This window comes from Odontesthes bonariensis, chromosome 19, assembly GCF_027942865.1.
Source record: "Odontesthes bonariensis isolate fOdoBon6 chromosome 19, fOdoBon6.hap1, whole genome shotgun sequence".
Taxonomy (NCBI): domain Eukaryota; kingdom Metazoa; phylum Chordata; class Actinopteri; order Atheriniformes; family Atherinopsidae; genus Odontesthes; species Odontesthes bonariensis.
This window is the reverse complement of record NC_134524.1, coordinates 19644725-19657758: the sequence shown is the minus strand read 5'-3', so window position 1 is coordinate 19657758 and position 13034 is coordinate 19644725. Positions and strand designations below refer to the sequence as shown.

The window sequence follows — 13034 nt, the reverse complement described above, 5'->3', positions numbered from 1 at the left end:
GTTCAGTCCCAGTTTAAATTCAATTTAAGAAGGTATTATTTCAACTACAGACAGAACAATGCATAGACAGAGCATGTCATGAATGTGTGTGACTGTGAGCTCACTCACTGTAAATGTTTTCGTAGACTGGGTGAGATAAACTATGTATAGCAATTGCATGACAGCTGTTACTGCACTATTAGATGATTGAGACTCCTTTGTCTGCTGTTGAGGACTGATATTACTGACTGACTGGTACTAACTGGTCTAAACAATCAACATGTCAAATTGTACTTTCTCCTTCATAAGTGTCTCTGGTTTTAGGACGTTTTTACCTCACAGCTTTTGTGACACAATGTCAGTCGAAAACATATGTCAAAGCAGCGTTTTGGAAATGGAGAGAAATTGAGTTTTATTGACTATAAAATAAGGCTCAATTCCATCATCCTTGCTATCTGGGCCAGAGCTGCTCTGATATCTGGCTTCATCTGCGAGAATGCCGCTAGTGCTAACCTAGCAATGTCGAGGCACCCAAATGGTTCATCCTTCCTTGCGTGTCAGCAACCATATTATGCCAAAATCAACAACAAACCACATGGTACCAGGCCTTAATGTGCTCACTGACACGGTTTTGATATACAGTATTTCTACTCAATGAATTCGCCAAAATATCTAACGTTGGTGAAAACTGTTAAGTAGCCAAGAGCCACTGATAAGTTAACTACCTGTACTTAGCATGTAATTACACTCTTAGCCAAAAATGTTTCAGTAAGTCTGCAAAGAACTGAAGCTTGCAAAAAAATATCCGTCCCTAAATAATTTATACCGCGCGTGTAAGAGGAGCATGTCATGATAAATAATACTAGCACATGCATGATCTGGTCATGTGAGATTGGTACGGATAAAGAGTTTGGAGCCAGTACCAACTAGCTAGCTTACCTCTCCGGGTGTCTCCGCTCCAGGTGTCTGGTGAACGTTGATGTGGTACCGGCTGTTTCGGTGAGAGACACTTTGCAAAACTTGCATTTTGCAGAATGCTTCTTCCTGGCCCCTGGACTGCAAATGTCTTTATGGTCCATAAATGCAAATTTGATGATGGCGGAATTCGCTGACATTATTGTTAGGCTACTAGGTCTGACTGAGACTGAGCTACGACGTGAACCTAAAGTTTTGCGCTGGCTCTACACTTGCGTCTTTTGATTGGATGAGCGCCAGTTTCTTAATCACAACAAAATACATGTATGTCATTGATTGGTTGCATTTGAAAGGTTGCATTTGAAGGGCGTGAAAGGCGAAATAATTTAATGTTGCATTATCGAATGTTATGTTTTGTACCATGGACATTATTTGTTGCAAATCTCCCGAGACCAAGACAAGACCGAAGGATCCGAGACCAAGACAAGACCAAGACCAAAGACGGTCGAGACTGTAACAAGACCGAGAACACGTAAAAGTGGTCTCGAGACATCCAACTCTAACCCTCGGTCAATCACATAATCCACAGAAACTTGCCCTCACTGCCCTGACGTGCTCAGACCACTTGCCCTGCAGCTCGCAATGCTAAGCTGCTACAGACAGAGAGACCACGACTGACGATCTGATGAGTAGGTTTTGCAGCAATATTTGTTTGTTCACGCCACGGTGTATTCTTGCAAGATGACTGACAAAGTTAGTGAAGAAAGCAGCATCCTGTGTGTGCGTCTGACTCTGCAAACACTCTCATAAGTTATAGCCGCTAATTAAGCACACACAGCGTGCTGAGGGAGAAAAGTATTTCTGTATGCCTGTATGTATAGAATCTTTTTGTTTCTATATATTTCTTTTGTCATAGGCAAAGTGCATTGGAGAGATGTATAGTTTTACTATCAAGTGAGTTGCAATGTTTTTCCTACATGTATGTTTATAGAGTTAGCGCCACCTTCATCTTTCATCTTCGTAATATTGTTAAAATCAGGAACATCTTGTCTCAGAGTGATGCAGAAAAACTATCCATCCATCCATCCATTATCTATACCGCTGAATCCGTCGATCGGGTCGCGGGCAGAAAAACTAGTCCATGCATTTGTTACTTCAAGATTGGACTACTGTAATTCTTTATTATTGGCCTGTCCCACATATTCTCTGAAAAGCCTTCAGTTGATCCAAAATGCTGCAGCCAGAGTTTTGATGAGAACTAACAGGAGAGATCATATTTCTCCAGTTTTAGCTTCTCTTCATTGGCTCCCTGTTAAATTCAGAATAGAATTTAAGATTCTTCTCCTCACATATAAAGCTATTAATGACCGAGCTCCATCGTATCTTAAAGATCTCATTGTAAGATATTTTCCTAACAGAGCACTTCGTTCCCAAACTGCAGGTTTACTTGAGGTTCCCAGAGGTTCTAAAAGTAGAATGGGAGGCAGAGCCTTCAGTTATCAGGCCCCTCTATTGTGGAATAAGCTGCCAGTAAATGTCCGGGAAGCAGACACCCTTTCCACTTTTAAGACCAGGCTTAAAACTTTCCTTTTTTATAAAGCTTATAGTTAGGGATGGCTCAGGTGATCCTGAAACATCCCATAGTTAAGCTGCTATAGGCCTAGACTGCTGGGGGGCCTCATCTGTCACACCTTTCCTCACTTTACTCTCTTTATGTATGTGACATTATTGTGGTCATTAACTCGTGTTTCCCTGTTCCAACAGATATCCTTTGAATGGTGTTACAGTGCCGCCGCGGCGGAAGTTGTAGACGAGCAGGAGGTGGAAGAGAACCGTCAGGATCATCAGCAGGTCATATCTTCATTTATTTGATTAGTTTATTTATTAGTTACTATAGTTTTCCTACTCCTTGTAAAAGACCAATACCTGCCGATTAAAGTGTTCGTTGGAGTAGTAGACCTAAATATTCAGCACACACCCTTTGACATGAGCAACTTAATGAAAAATATGTAGGAGTGTAATTAGGCTTCCGTGGTTAATTTTTTCCAAAGGTGACTGGTATGAGCAGATTCCCAATAAAGCTATCTACAATTGCCAAACTGGTATTAGTTCTGCCGCACTGAAATGCTGATGCAGAGAGGGTTTTTTCCATGGTGGGGCTCAATAAAACCAAGACCAGGAACACGTTGGCTCTGAATGGAACTCTGTCATCCATCATGACTGTGAAAATGGCTGTGCTTTAAATGGGAGCCCCCAATATCAGTCATCAAGCATCAAAATCTGCCACAAACACTTACAACAACACTCGTAAAATTATTTTGTTTGTTAAGACTTTGCATACCTAAAACAATTTATTTTAAAATATAGCAGAATTGAGTGTAAAAGTGAAGATTTGTGATTTTGGTATAAATAAAACAATATCTTTGTTCTTTAAGTAGCTAGTTTATGGCGATGAGATACTGCAAGGGACCAGCCCCCCCCCCCCCCCCCCCCCCCCCCAAAAAAAAAACGGCCCGGCCCCTGCCGAATCTCACTCCAAGCAAACTTGAAAACTTGAGAGCCCTGCAAGTGAATGCAATAAGCTTCCGTAGTATATAAATATACATACATTTGTAAATATATTTTCGAGATTTTGAAATAAATATGCTTGACTTTGTGTGTGCATTCTGGCAGTCTGCATTTGTGGATCCATTTTTTTTTGCATTTGTGGATCCATTGTTTGCATTTGTGGATCCATTTTTTGCTCTCGTGTCCATGGCGTAATTTTGACACACTCCTACTGTGCTGCACGATGCACAAACAAATGCATGCCGATTTGAATGTGAACAGCGGCACATCTCTGTCACACCCTTCACACTCCAAAGCGAGAGAGGAGGGCCCACAGTGACACCCATCCCGTGCTCCACTGAGAGTAGAGACAGAACATTTCGCCTCCCGAAGAACGAGAGCCGCTGAAAGCATGCAGATGCTTCAAAAAGCTGATGGAGCATCTGGATGCCTCTGGAACAGCTGGATGCTTCCCGAGTTTGCCCGCGTGTGGTGGTTCTAGGCCGTTGTGTGTGCGTGTGTGTGTTTTCGCGCGCGTGTGTGTGTGTGTAAGACACAGTTGGCTTGTTTCCTCCTCTCCCTGTCAATCACTGGACCGCATGTCATGTCACTCAGATGTGGGCTGGCGGTTGGTGGTGGAGCAGAGTGGGCGTGGGTAATTGCGTATCTGCTAGCTTGACAACTTCTTTGCACCTGTCTCTATACTTCCCTCTGGTGGCCATAATCTGTAAATACACCCTGAAAGTCAGCATGAACACTGAAATGTGGGAACTCTTTATCAAATGAGGTTTTATGATGGAAGAGAGCATTCATATTAAAATTTTAACAGCACTGTCATATTTAGTTAAGATTATGAATGCTGAAGTTTTAACACAGCTTACATTTCTTATCATTACCCAGTGAAGATAGATATGACGACAACTCCTCATTCTTTTGTTTGTCGTGACGAAAGCATCGCGGAGAAAAATAAAAAAAAAAGATGGAGGAGTGTTTAATTACAGCGGTTAGCGGGTTCCCCGTTTTATTTGATCTATCCCTGCCATCATACAGGGATACCAACATGAAAGACGAGGCGTGGAGGAAGGTGGCGGAGATTGTGGGTGTCCCTGGTGGGTTGACATCTGTGTGAACTGTACAAAATTACATGAACACCTTGCAAACATGGCCAGTAATGTATGCTAATGTAAATGGCTAGGTCATTCCCCTGGTTGTCTTCGTGGTGATGAGCTAGATATGTTATATTATGTATAGTAAAGTAATGAATGAAATAAATGAAGGGCATCACTCAGTTTTTGTTCCCTTTGTTTATTCACCCCTGAACGTTTCGGGTATTGCTCATGTCATTGCTATTGCGGGCAAAATGAACAGCAGCAGTGGCCAGAATGGCTGTGCTAAAACGATTGTAGGCGAATAAACACACCTAAAACATCAGGCAATTGTGTGAGCATCTCCACTTTTGCAGTAAAGTAATGACCATCAAGGAATAGAGGTTCAATCCAGTGCATCCAATTCTTTAATGGGCAGAGGTGGAGTAGTGGATGAAACGTTATCAATAATTGTGATAGGCATTCATTTCAACAAAAGAACCAAATCACACCCATGGCCATGTTTTCACAAGATGTCTTGTTCATGTTTCATTTTTAAATCAGAGAAAAGGTGCAGGGACAGGTGGCGCTCCCTCAGGGACACGTATGTAAAGGAGCGCAAGAAGGAGAAGGAGAGACAGAGGAGTGGCTCTGGGGCCTCCTCACACAGGCCATGGAAGTATTAAAAAAATAATGTGCTTCCTGGCTCAGTTTATTGAGACGAGGGAGACCTCGTCAAATCTGCCAAGGAGAGCACCCATGGCATCTTCCTCAACCTCCACCATGCCTCTGCCCTCCACCACCCAGCCACCCAGGGAAGAAGCATTCCAGGAAGATGATGAGGAGGAGGAGATAGAGGAGGACTCCCTTTATTCCCTCCTCGATGGCGACCTCCCAGCACCACAGAGGGTCACTGCCCTGCCCCTGCCACCAGTGGAGCCGAAAGCAGTGGCGCCTCATTCACCCCTGCCACCAGTGGAGCCGCATCCACCCCTGCCACCACAGCTGCACCTGCGGCCTCAGCACCTGTGGCTCGTAAAAGGAGGGGGGCTGCCGCCTTCAGCCCGTTTCAGCGGTCCGTGCTGCAGGCCCTGGACCAACCACCACGAGCACCACCACCACTGCCAGCACTTTCATCCTCGGATGAGGATGAGCTTTTTTTTTGGAGCCTGCTGCCCACCATGAGGCGCCTACCTGGGCCGAAGAAGGCAGAGGTCAAATTTTTTATTCACAAACTTTTATTTGAAGCGGAGCAAGCGGGGAGAAGCGAGGGGAATGAATAGGGTTATTTTTTTCAGTTCATTTTAGTTCATATTCAGTTATTTACATTACATTACACTTAGCTGACATTTTCGTTATTTTATAATTATTATTTTTTTACAAAGCGGTGTGGGGTTATGGGCCTTGTTCAAGGGCAACAGCCATGGGGTGAGATATGTTCAAGTTAATAGTTTAATAAATATGTTGTGCATTTAAACCTGTGTGTTTTTTTTCAAGACAGATGGAAAACAAATCATATTTTCCATAAGAAGTCTGTACAACATGTTAAGTTGTGTATCACTGCACAAGACAGACATACTCCTATCACTTAATCAAAATCAGGTTCATTATTCAACCATTCAAACCAAATCAAATGTGAATTTTCAATCACAGTTCTTCCTATGCCATTTTATGCCATATTACACTGAGCCTAGGAACAATTTTGATTTAAAATGCAGTCTGATTAAATGGTAGCACTTTTATTTAAGATATAAAGCACCACATGCATACTGTATATCGCTGAAAAGCAGCCTTTTAACCTAAAGCAGTGTATGCAGCCTATCAGTATGCCAACACAACGAACCGGCAGTGACTTATGGTAATGCAGTAGGCCAACATGTTTCCAGTCACATACATATATTAGCTATTTATATTATAGTATTGATATTTAGATGGCCATTGCAAATAAAGAAGGGGAGGGAAGTAATAATCATGTTTCATCCATAAAAACATTGTTATTCTCACTTATGTAACCCCTGTACAGAAAACTCTTAAGTGCCCTAAACATTGGAGGGGTGAAAGTGTTTTCTGTAGAGGGGTTACGTCAGTCAGAATAAGAAACTTATTTTTTTGATGAGACATGGATATTATATCGTATCAAACATAATGTCAGTGTGTTATGTGCCCCTGTAGAGAAAATTATTTTCTGTAGAGGAGTCAAATAAGTTAGAATAAAAATGTTTTTTTATTGAAGACACTTGGACATAATATTATAACAGGGTGTATACAGGTATAAACAAGTTAAATTTAAGACTTTTTAAGACCTTTTAATACCACTTCTAAATGAAATTTAAGACCAAACGTACGATGGAAATACCAAGTATTTCCAAGTAAACACACTGACAGTATGGTAAAATGACAAATGACGGTTGAGTCGGCTAAATGTGTGTCATGCGAAAAGATCACAAAAATGTCATCACTGTCCTAAATTAAATTTATTACAATATTTTCAGAACATTTAAGTCCCATGAACAAATGCTTTAAAAAAAATACTGTTCCTTTAGAGCAAAAAGAAAAATACACAAATATTTAAGACCCATGCAATCTGAATTTAAGACAATTTAATACTTTTTAAGGTCTTATTTTTCAGGAAAATTGATTTACGACTTTTTAAGACTTTTTAAGGACCCGCGGCCACCCTGTATATAATATCCATGTTTCATCAAAAACTCTTATTCTCACTGATGTGACCCCTCTATAGAAAACACTGTCACCTTCAAAGTTTAAAAATGTATAAGGGTGAAAGTATTTTCTATGAAGGTGTTACATCAGTGAGAAGAAGAATGTTTTATTCATGAATCATGGATGTTGATGTGTGTAGTGATGTGTAGTGCTTGTGCAACTTGGAATTCAGCTGTTAACTGATTAATGGAGTGGCTCTTAAAAGAGCCGTTGTTTGCTGGATGAAGCAGGATCATGGCTGGATCTGCCAGGGAACAGCACCCTCCTCGCTGAAATAGGAGACAAAGCGGTTTCGGACCCTCATCGCCTCCCGAGTCGCATTGTTGCTCCCCATCCTGGCACAGCGCTGCAGGCAGTCATCAGGGTCCTCTGTCGAGTGGTGTGGTTCAGGTGCCCTCTGCTCCCTCCTCAGTGTCTCGACACGCAGGTAGTTGTGGAGCACGCAGGTGGCTTTGACATGTCTCAGCAGTGGTGGGGTTGACACCCATCACACGTCTGTACATTCTCCACTGTGAAGACAAGATGCCAAAAGCACACTCCACCACTAACCTGGCACGACTGAGGCGGTAGTTAAACACCCTCCTCTCACCAGGAAGGTGACTGCCTGGGAAGGGCCGCATCAGGTTCCGGAGCAGGGGAAAGGCCTCATCCCCGACAAAAACGAAGGGCATTGCTCCACGATGCTCCGACCCTGGTATGACGGCATCCTCAGGAAGGCCCAGGCTGCCATCACGGAGACCCTCACCGAATGCTGATGCCCACAGGGACCCACCGTCACTGGTCCTGCCATATCCCCCAACGTCTACTACCCTGAACAGGTAGTCGGCATCCACCACAGCCAAGAGGACGATGGAGTGGGCTCCCTTGTAGTTGAAATACAAGGACCCAGAGTTGGCAGGTGCCTTGATGACAACATGCTTCCCATCCACCGAGCCCACGCAGTTGGGGAAGTTCCAGCGTTGGCCAAACCCCTCCGCAATGGCACGCCAGTCTTCAGTAGATGGTTTGGGCATGTAGTCTGGCACCAGGACATCCCAGATGACAGATGCCACCTTTCTCACCACTCTCCCCACAGTGCAGTTGCCCACTCTGTAGCTGAAAGCTATGGTGGAGAATGAATCTCCTGTTGCAAGATATCTGTGAAAAACAATACTTTCATGAATGTTAGTTCCACTTTACAATGTTAACAAGAACACACATTACAACTACATTAAAACACAAATTGCACAAATTTAGCATATTCAGGCTGAGCTATAATAACATTGATTATGCTGACCTGACAGAGTACAATTGTCCAGTCTTACAACACAAAACCAATGTTTTTGTGCAAATATCAAAGACGCTGACGCTAGATGGTTTGAGCATGATGTAAAATCACACTATGATCATGACATTATTCTAGAATTGGACACTAGACATCCAATCCGGCGAGTTAAGTTGACGTGACGGAACAATGGACGCCTAGCGTAATGCCTCAATGACATACGTCAATGCACGTCAATGTAAAACACGTGCATAACACGTGTTTTATACGTCATAACACGTCATTAAACGTCAGAGGCGAAAGTTTATAACTAGGACCCAGAGATCAGCAGCTTTGTGTTGGGAGGTTGTGGCTCCCCTCCCTCAGGGAGCAGGTTGAGAGGCTGATGGCAGGCGTTGAGTCTTGGCTGCCAGGACAGCAGTCAGGCTCTTTCCATGCGCACAGTATGAGGCTGTGGGTGGAAGCGTCTGCTCCGCACTCGCAAGTCAAGCTTGTGTTGTGGACAGGAGCCCCCGGAATTGGTTGCGTCTTGTTCTCGGTCCTCTCATGTCCTTCTGATTCCTGAGTCTTTTGTGTTCATCCCAAACACAATCATCTGAGGCTTACAGCAGTGCCCGCTGTCACTGCCGTGCATTGTTAGCCTCCATCACAACAGCTGTTCTCACTTTTCCATGGCAAGGAAACGAAACCAAATCATCACGGGTTAAACACATCACTTGTCCACTTCACTAGTGGGACCTGCTATTAGGTTTAAAGGGGAAAACTGAGATCGGGTTTAAGTATTAAGTTAACCTGCTGAGTCTTGGAAATAACTAGAATGATGTTAACTCCTTGGCAGGAATAAAGATCTCTGCAGCTTTCTCATCCAGATCATAGAATCATGCATGTGTAACATAGCAGAGGGTGTTTTCTTACTAAAGTCACGCTAATTGCCTTTTGCGCACTCTGAGATGTTTAAAGCTCAGATTAATATCTGAGCTGAGATATGTGGAATATACTTTATTTCCTCTTTTGTCTGTTGAGGAGCTGGTAAATATCAATGGTTCGGTATTTGTAGCACACGCGCGTGCACGTAAACACGTTCACTTATGCGCTCGTGCGCTCACAAATTCACAAACACTTTGTAACGACTTCGCGGAGGCTCTGAGACCAGCGGTTGCCGAACTGCTTTTTGATTAAGCTGTACACCACTCAACGCTAAAGTACAGTCATGGAGTCGGTCGTCCAATAACTGGAAGGTTGGCAGGTTTGATTCCCACTCTCGCCACTCAAAAAAAGATTGGTGGAACTGACAGCTGGAGGGGTGTCAGACAGTCCACCTTCTTGTCACGGCCGAGGTGCCCTTGAGCAAGGTACCGGCACAGGTTGGCATCTGTCTCTGAGTGTGTGACCCTGTGCATTATGGGGTGCATTTTGTCACATTTGGCTTCAACCAATGTTTAAAAAACTGGTGTGAATTTTTGAGCTTCACTTTTTTGCACATTTACAACAATATTTGTCAACTTAGAGATATTTTAAATATTAAATATTTAAAACATTACAACAATACATGCCCAGTAATATTGTTGTAATGTTTTAAATACTTGAACACAGTTTTTCTAGAGAAGATAATTGCTTTGTATATGGGAGTATCGTCCATTGACTCTTTTGGGCTTTCACATGCGCGAGCATACCAACAACCAGTAAGTGACATGCTGTTTATAAAGTTGTTTTGTAACGTCCCCATGCCAGTAATGTGTGAACCAGTGTTGTTTTTGACAACCATCTTAGATTTAGTCTTAGTCTTTTGGACTAAAATGCTTATTAGTTTTAGTCACATTTTAGTCACTTCTATATGTGATAGTTTTAGTCCAGTTTTAGTCGACGAAAACTCAAAAGGGTTTTAGTCTAGTTTTAGTCGACGAAAAGTCAAAAAGGTTTTAGTCTAGTTTTAGTAAAAAAAAAAAGAGAAAAAATAAGTATAGTCTACCGTGTTAAGAAAATAGTATGGTCTTAACTATCAAACAAGCAGAACGAAAATACATAGCTTATTAACTGACCTGTACTAAAGCTTTCTGATTTTTCATTCTGTACTGTGCGTGTGTCCCAACTTTACTGTAAGCGCACTAAACGCACAGGTCCTGGTTAGGGCTGCACAACGTCACTTGTGGCTTTTAGGCTAAAGCTAGCAGACTCTAAGTATAACAGTAACTCGACCTGTTTAACATATCAAGTTACGTGCTGACAGAACGTACACACAAAGAGATAACCACACCGTCACTGAATGTAAACATGGCTAAACATGCTGCTAAAGTAACACACACATAATGAATTGACGTTAGCGTAACAAAAGCTAACTTTAGCCTGAAGTTAGCAGCCCATTTGCGCCAGGAGTATGTGGAAAACGTACTAATGTATTAGCTTACTATGATAGGGTGACCATACGTCCGTATTTCCCGGGACATGTCCGTATTTCACTTCCTGTCCCGGGCGTCCCGTGAAATACGGACATGTCCCGGGAAATACGGACCTATGGTCACCCTATACTATGAAATTTATCGATTATGTTAACAGCATTTGTAACTTACCTTTGAAAAAATATCCCTGTGGCGAGCCTTAAGGTGCCGCAGCAGATACTTTTTAGGTTTTAATTGACACACACAATAAGCAGAAATGTCATGCATTTTAAACGTCTGACAGATCACCCACTAACATTTTCGTCCATTCTCATCTCGTCAATGAAAACTCACACACGTCTCGTCATGTTTTCGTCATCAGACAGCTATGTTTATCTCGTCACCGTCTCGTTATCGTCATGAAAAAAAGTGCCGTCAACGAAATGATTTCGTCATCGTCATCGTTGACGAAAACAACACTGGTGTGAACCATGCATATGGTTTTGATGGTAAGGCTTGTGACTTTATTGTCGGATGGTTTATAAAGTGGTGTGACGTTTCTGCAGTGTGCAAGTTGTTGTTTTACGTGGATGGTTTAGCGCTTGCCCCTTAGCCACCACGTATTTGGTTAGCATTACAGGCTGCGCAAACAGCGCAATCGCCGCACAGGGAGCGCCGATTTGCACCGGTCTGTGTCCTACTGTCAGTATTTGACAACCTCTAGCAATGGGAATGCGCTTCAAATGCCCCGTAGTTCCCCTTTAATGGTGAGATATGTGCATGTGTCCTTTAGCAGATCTGAATAGCCTGCTGTGTGCTCTCCTATTTGAGTAAAGATGTTGAGGGTCACATGCTAATTGTAAAATGTGTGATTAGTGTTTTTAAAGACAGTTTGTCTGTGTCTATGGTTTTTCCTTCTGACATGTCAGCCTCTAACTGCCCCACCTTTAAGTATTCATTCCTGCTTCCATTGTTCGACACGCTCCACGAACCACAGCCCAACAGTGATCTACACTTTAATCCTGCCAACAAGTGTCTTAAGTTTCCACCGAGTTTGGTCCAAATGATTCTTTGGATGCAGCATTTTTACAGTGTTTTTATATATTTGTGTACAGAGTGTGTACAGTATTTTTCACACACACATTCAGTATTATGTACATTCAGTATTAACATTTCATAAAACAAATTCAAACAGAAACATTATTCAAGAAGTTCCATCAATCTTGTATTTTATACATCATCAACATGAATCTGTTTGATCTACTAATTGTATTTGTGTTATCAGTGCAGCTCAGTTGACATATTGGTGTTGTGCATTTTATGTCTTTGAAAGTTTTTAATTTCAGACATTTTAGCACTTCATGTTTTCAGTCATTCAATCTACAGAAAAATATTCATTATCTCTACTCACCCGCCATGATTTTAGAAATCAAAGTGGAAATCTGTTGGAACTTGTTCTCTGCTCCGTTCTGTGCTGTGATTGTAGCTCGTCTGTTCAAATCACTTCCTCGAGATGCAATAACTGGGGGAAAATAATGGTGTTTTAGAGGCGGAGCTAGTTTCAAACTGCCTCTGACAATGTTTTAACTCACAAAGACTTGAAACTTCCTCTAAATGTGGACAGAAAACATTACATGTAACATCAGGTCTTAATGGGTTCAAACATTTTCACCCTACAAAAGTATTTTTAGAGTTTGTGGATTTGTTTTTGGACTTTGTTTTGGTTTTTGTGGATTTTTTTCTGGGTTTTGTTTTGTCTTTCCTTGTATGTCATCATGTAGATTTCTTGTTTTACATCTCTCACCCATTGTTTCCTCAGCTTCCATGTTCAGGTCATTCACTCCACTCACTCACCTCTGTTCAGCTGCTACCTTTCACCAATGAGTTCTCAGTATTTAAGCTCTCTTTTCTCTCAATAATTGTCAGATCCTTGCTGTTACAACCACTTGTTCCAGTTCTTGTTTCTAGTCTCTGATTAGTCTAGTTTTTTGTTCATGTTTTGTCAGCATTTTTTTAATTTTTAATTTTTTTTATGTACTTCTGGTTTGGCCTCACCATTTGTTTAAAATTTAAATAAATCAGTTCAGTTTCCTTCAACCTCCGATCATTTGCTGTATCTGTATTTGTATTTCTTTCAAAAACACTCTA

The 13034-nt window shown here is 42.0% G+C and overlaps 1 protein-coding gene across 1 annotated transcript in view; it reads right to left on the bottom strand.

The window, feature by feature from the left end:
• LOC142368699 (GTPase IMAP family member 8-like) overlaps nucleotides 1-12395 on the bottom strand; it is a 35676-nt gene extending 23281 nt beyond the window's left edge. The window contains exon 1 of the mRNA XM_075450894.1: nucleotides 12298-12395. Within this exon, the coding sequence (XP_075307009.1) occupies nucleotides 12298-12304 (7 nt within the window). The 5' untranslated portion in view covers nucleotides 12305-12395. The remainder of the gene's footprint in view (nucleotides 1-12297) is intronic.
• Between the last annotated feature and the right edge of the window lie 639 nt (nucleotides 12396-13034).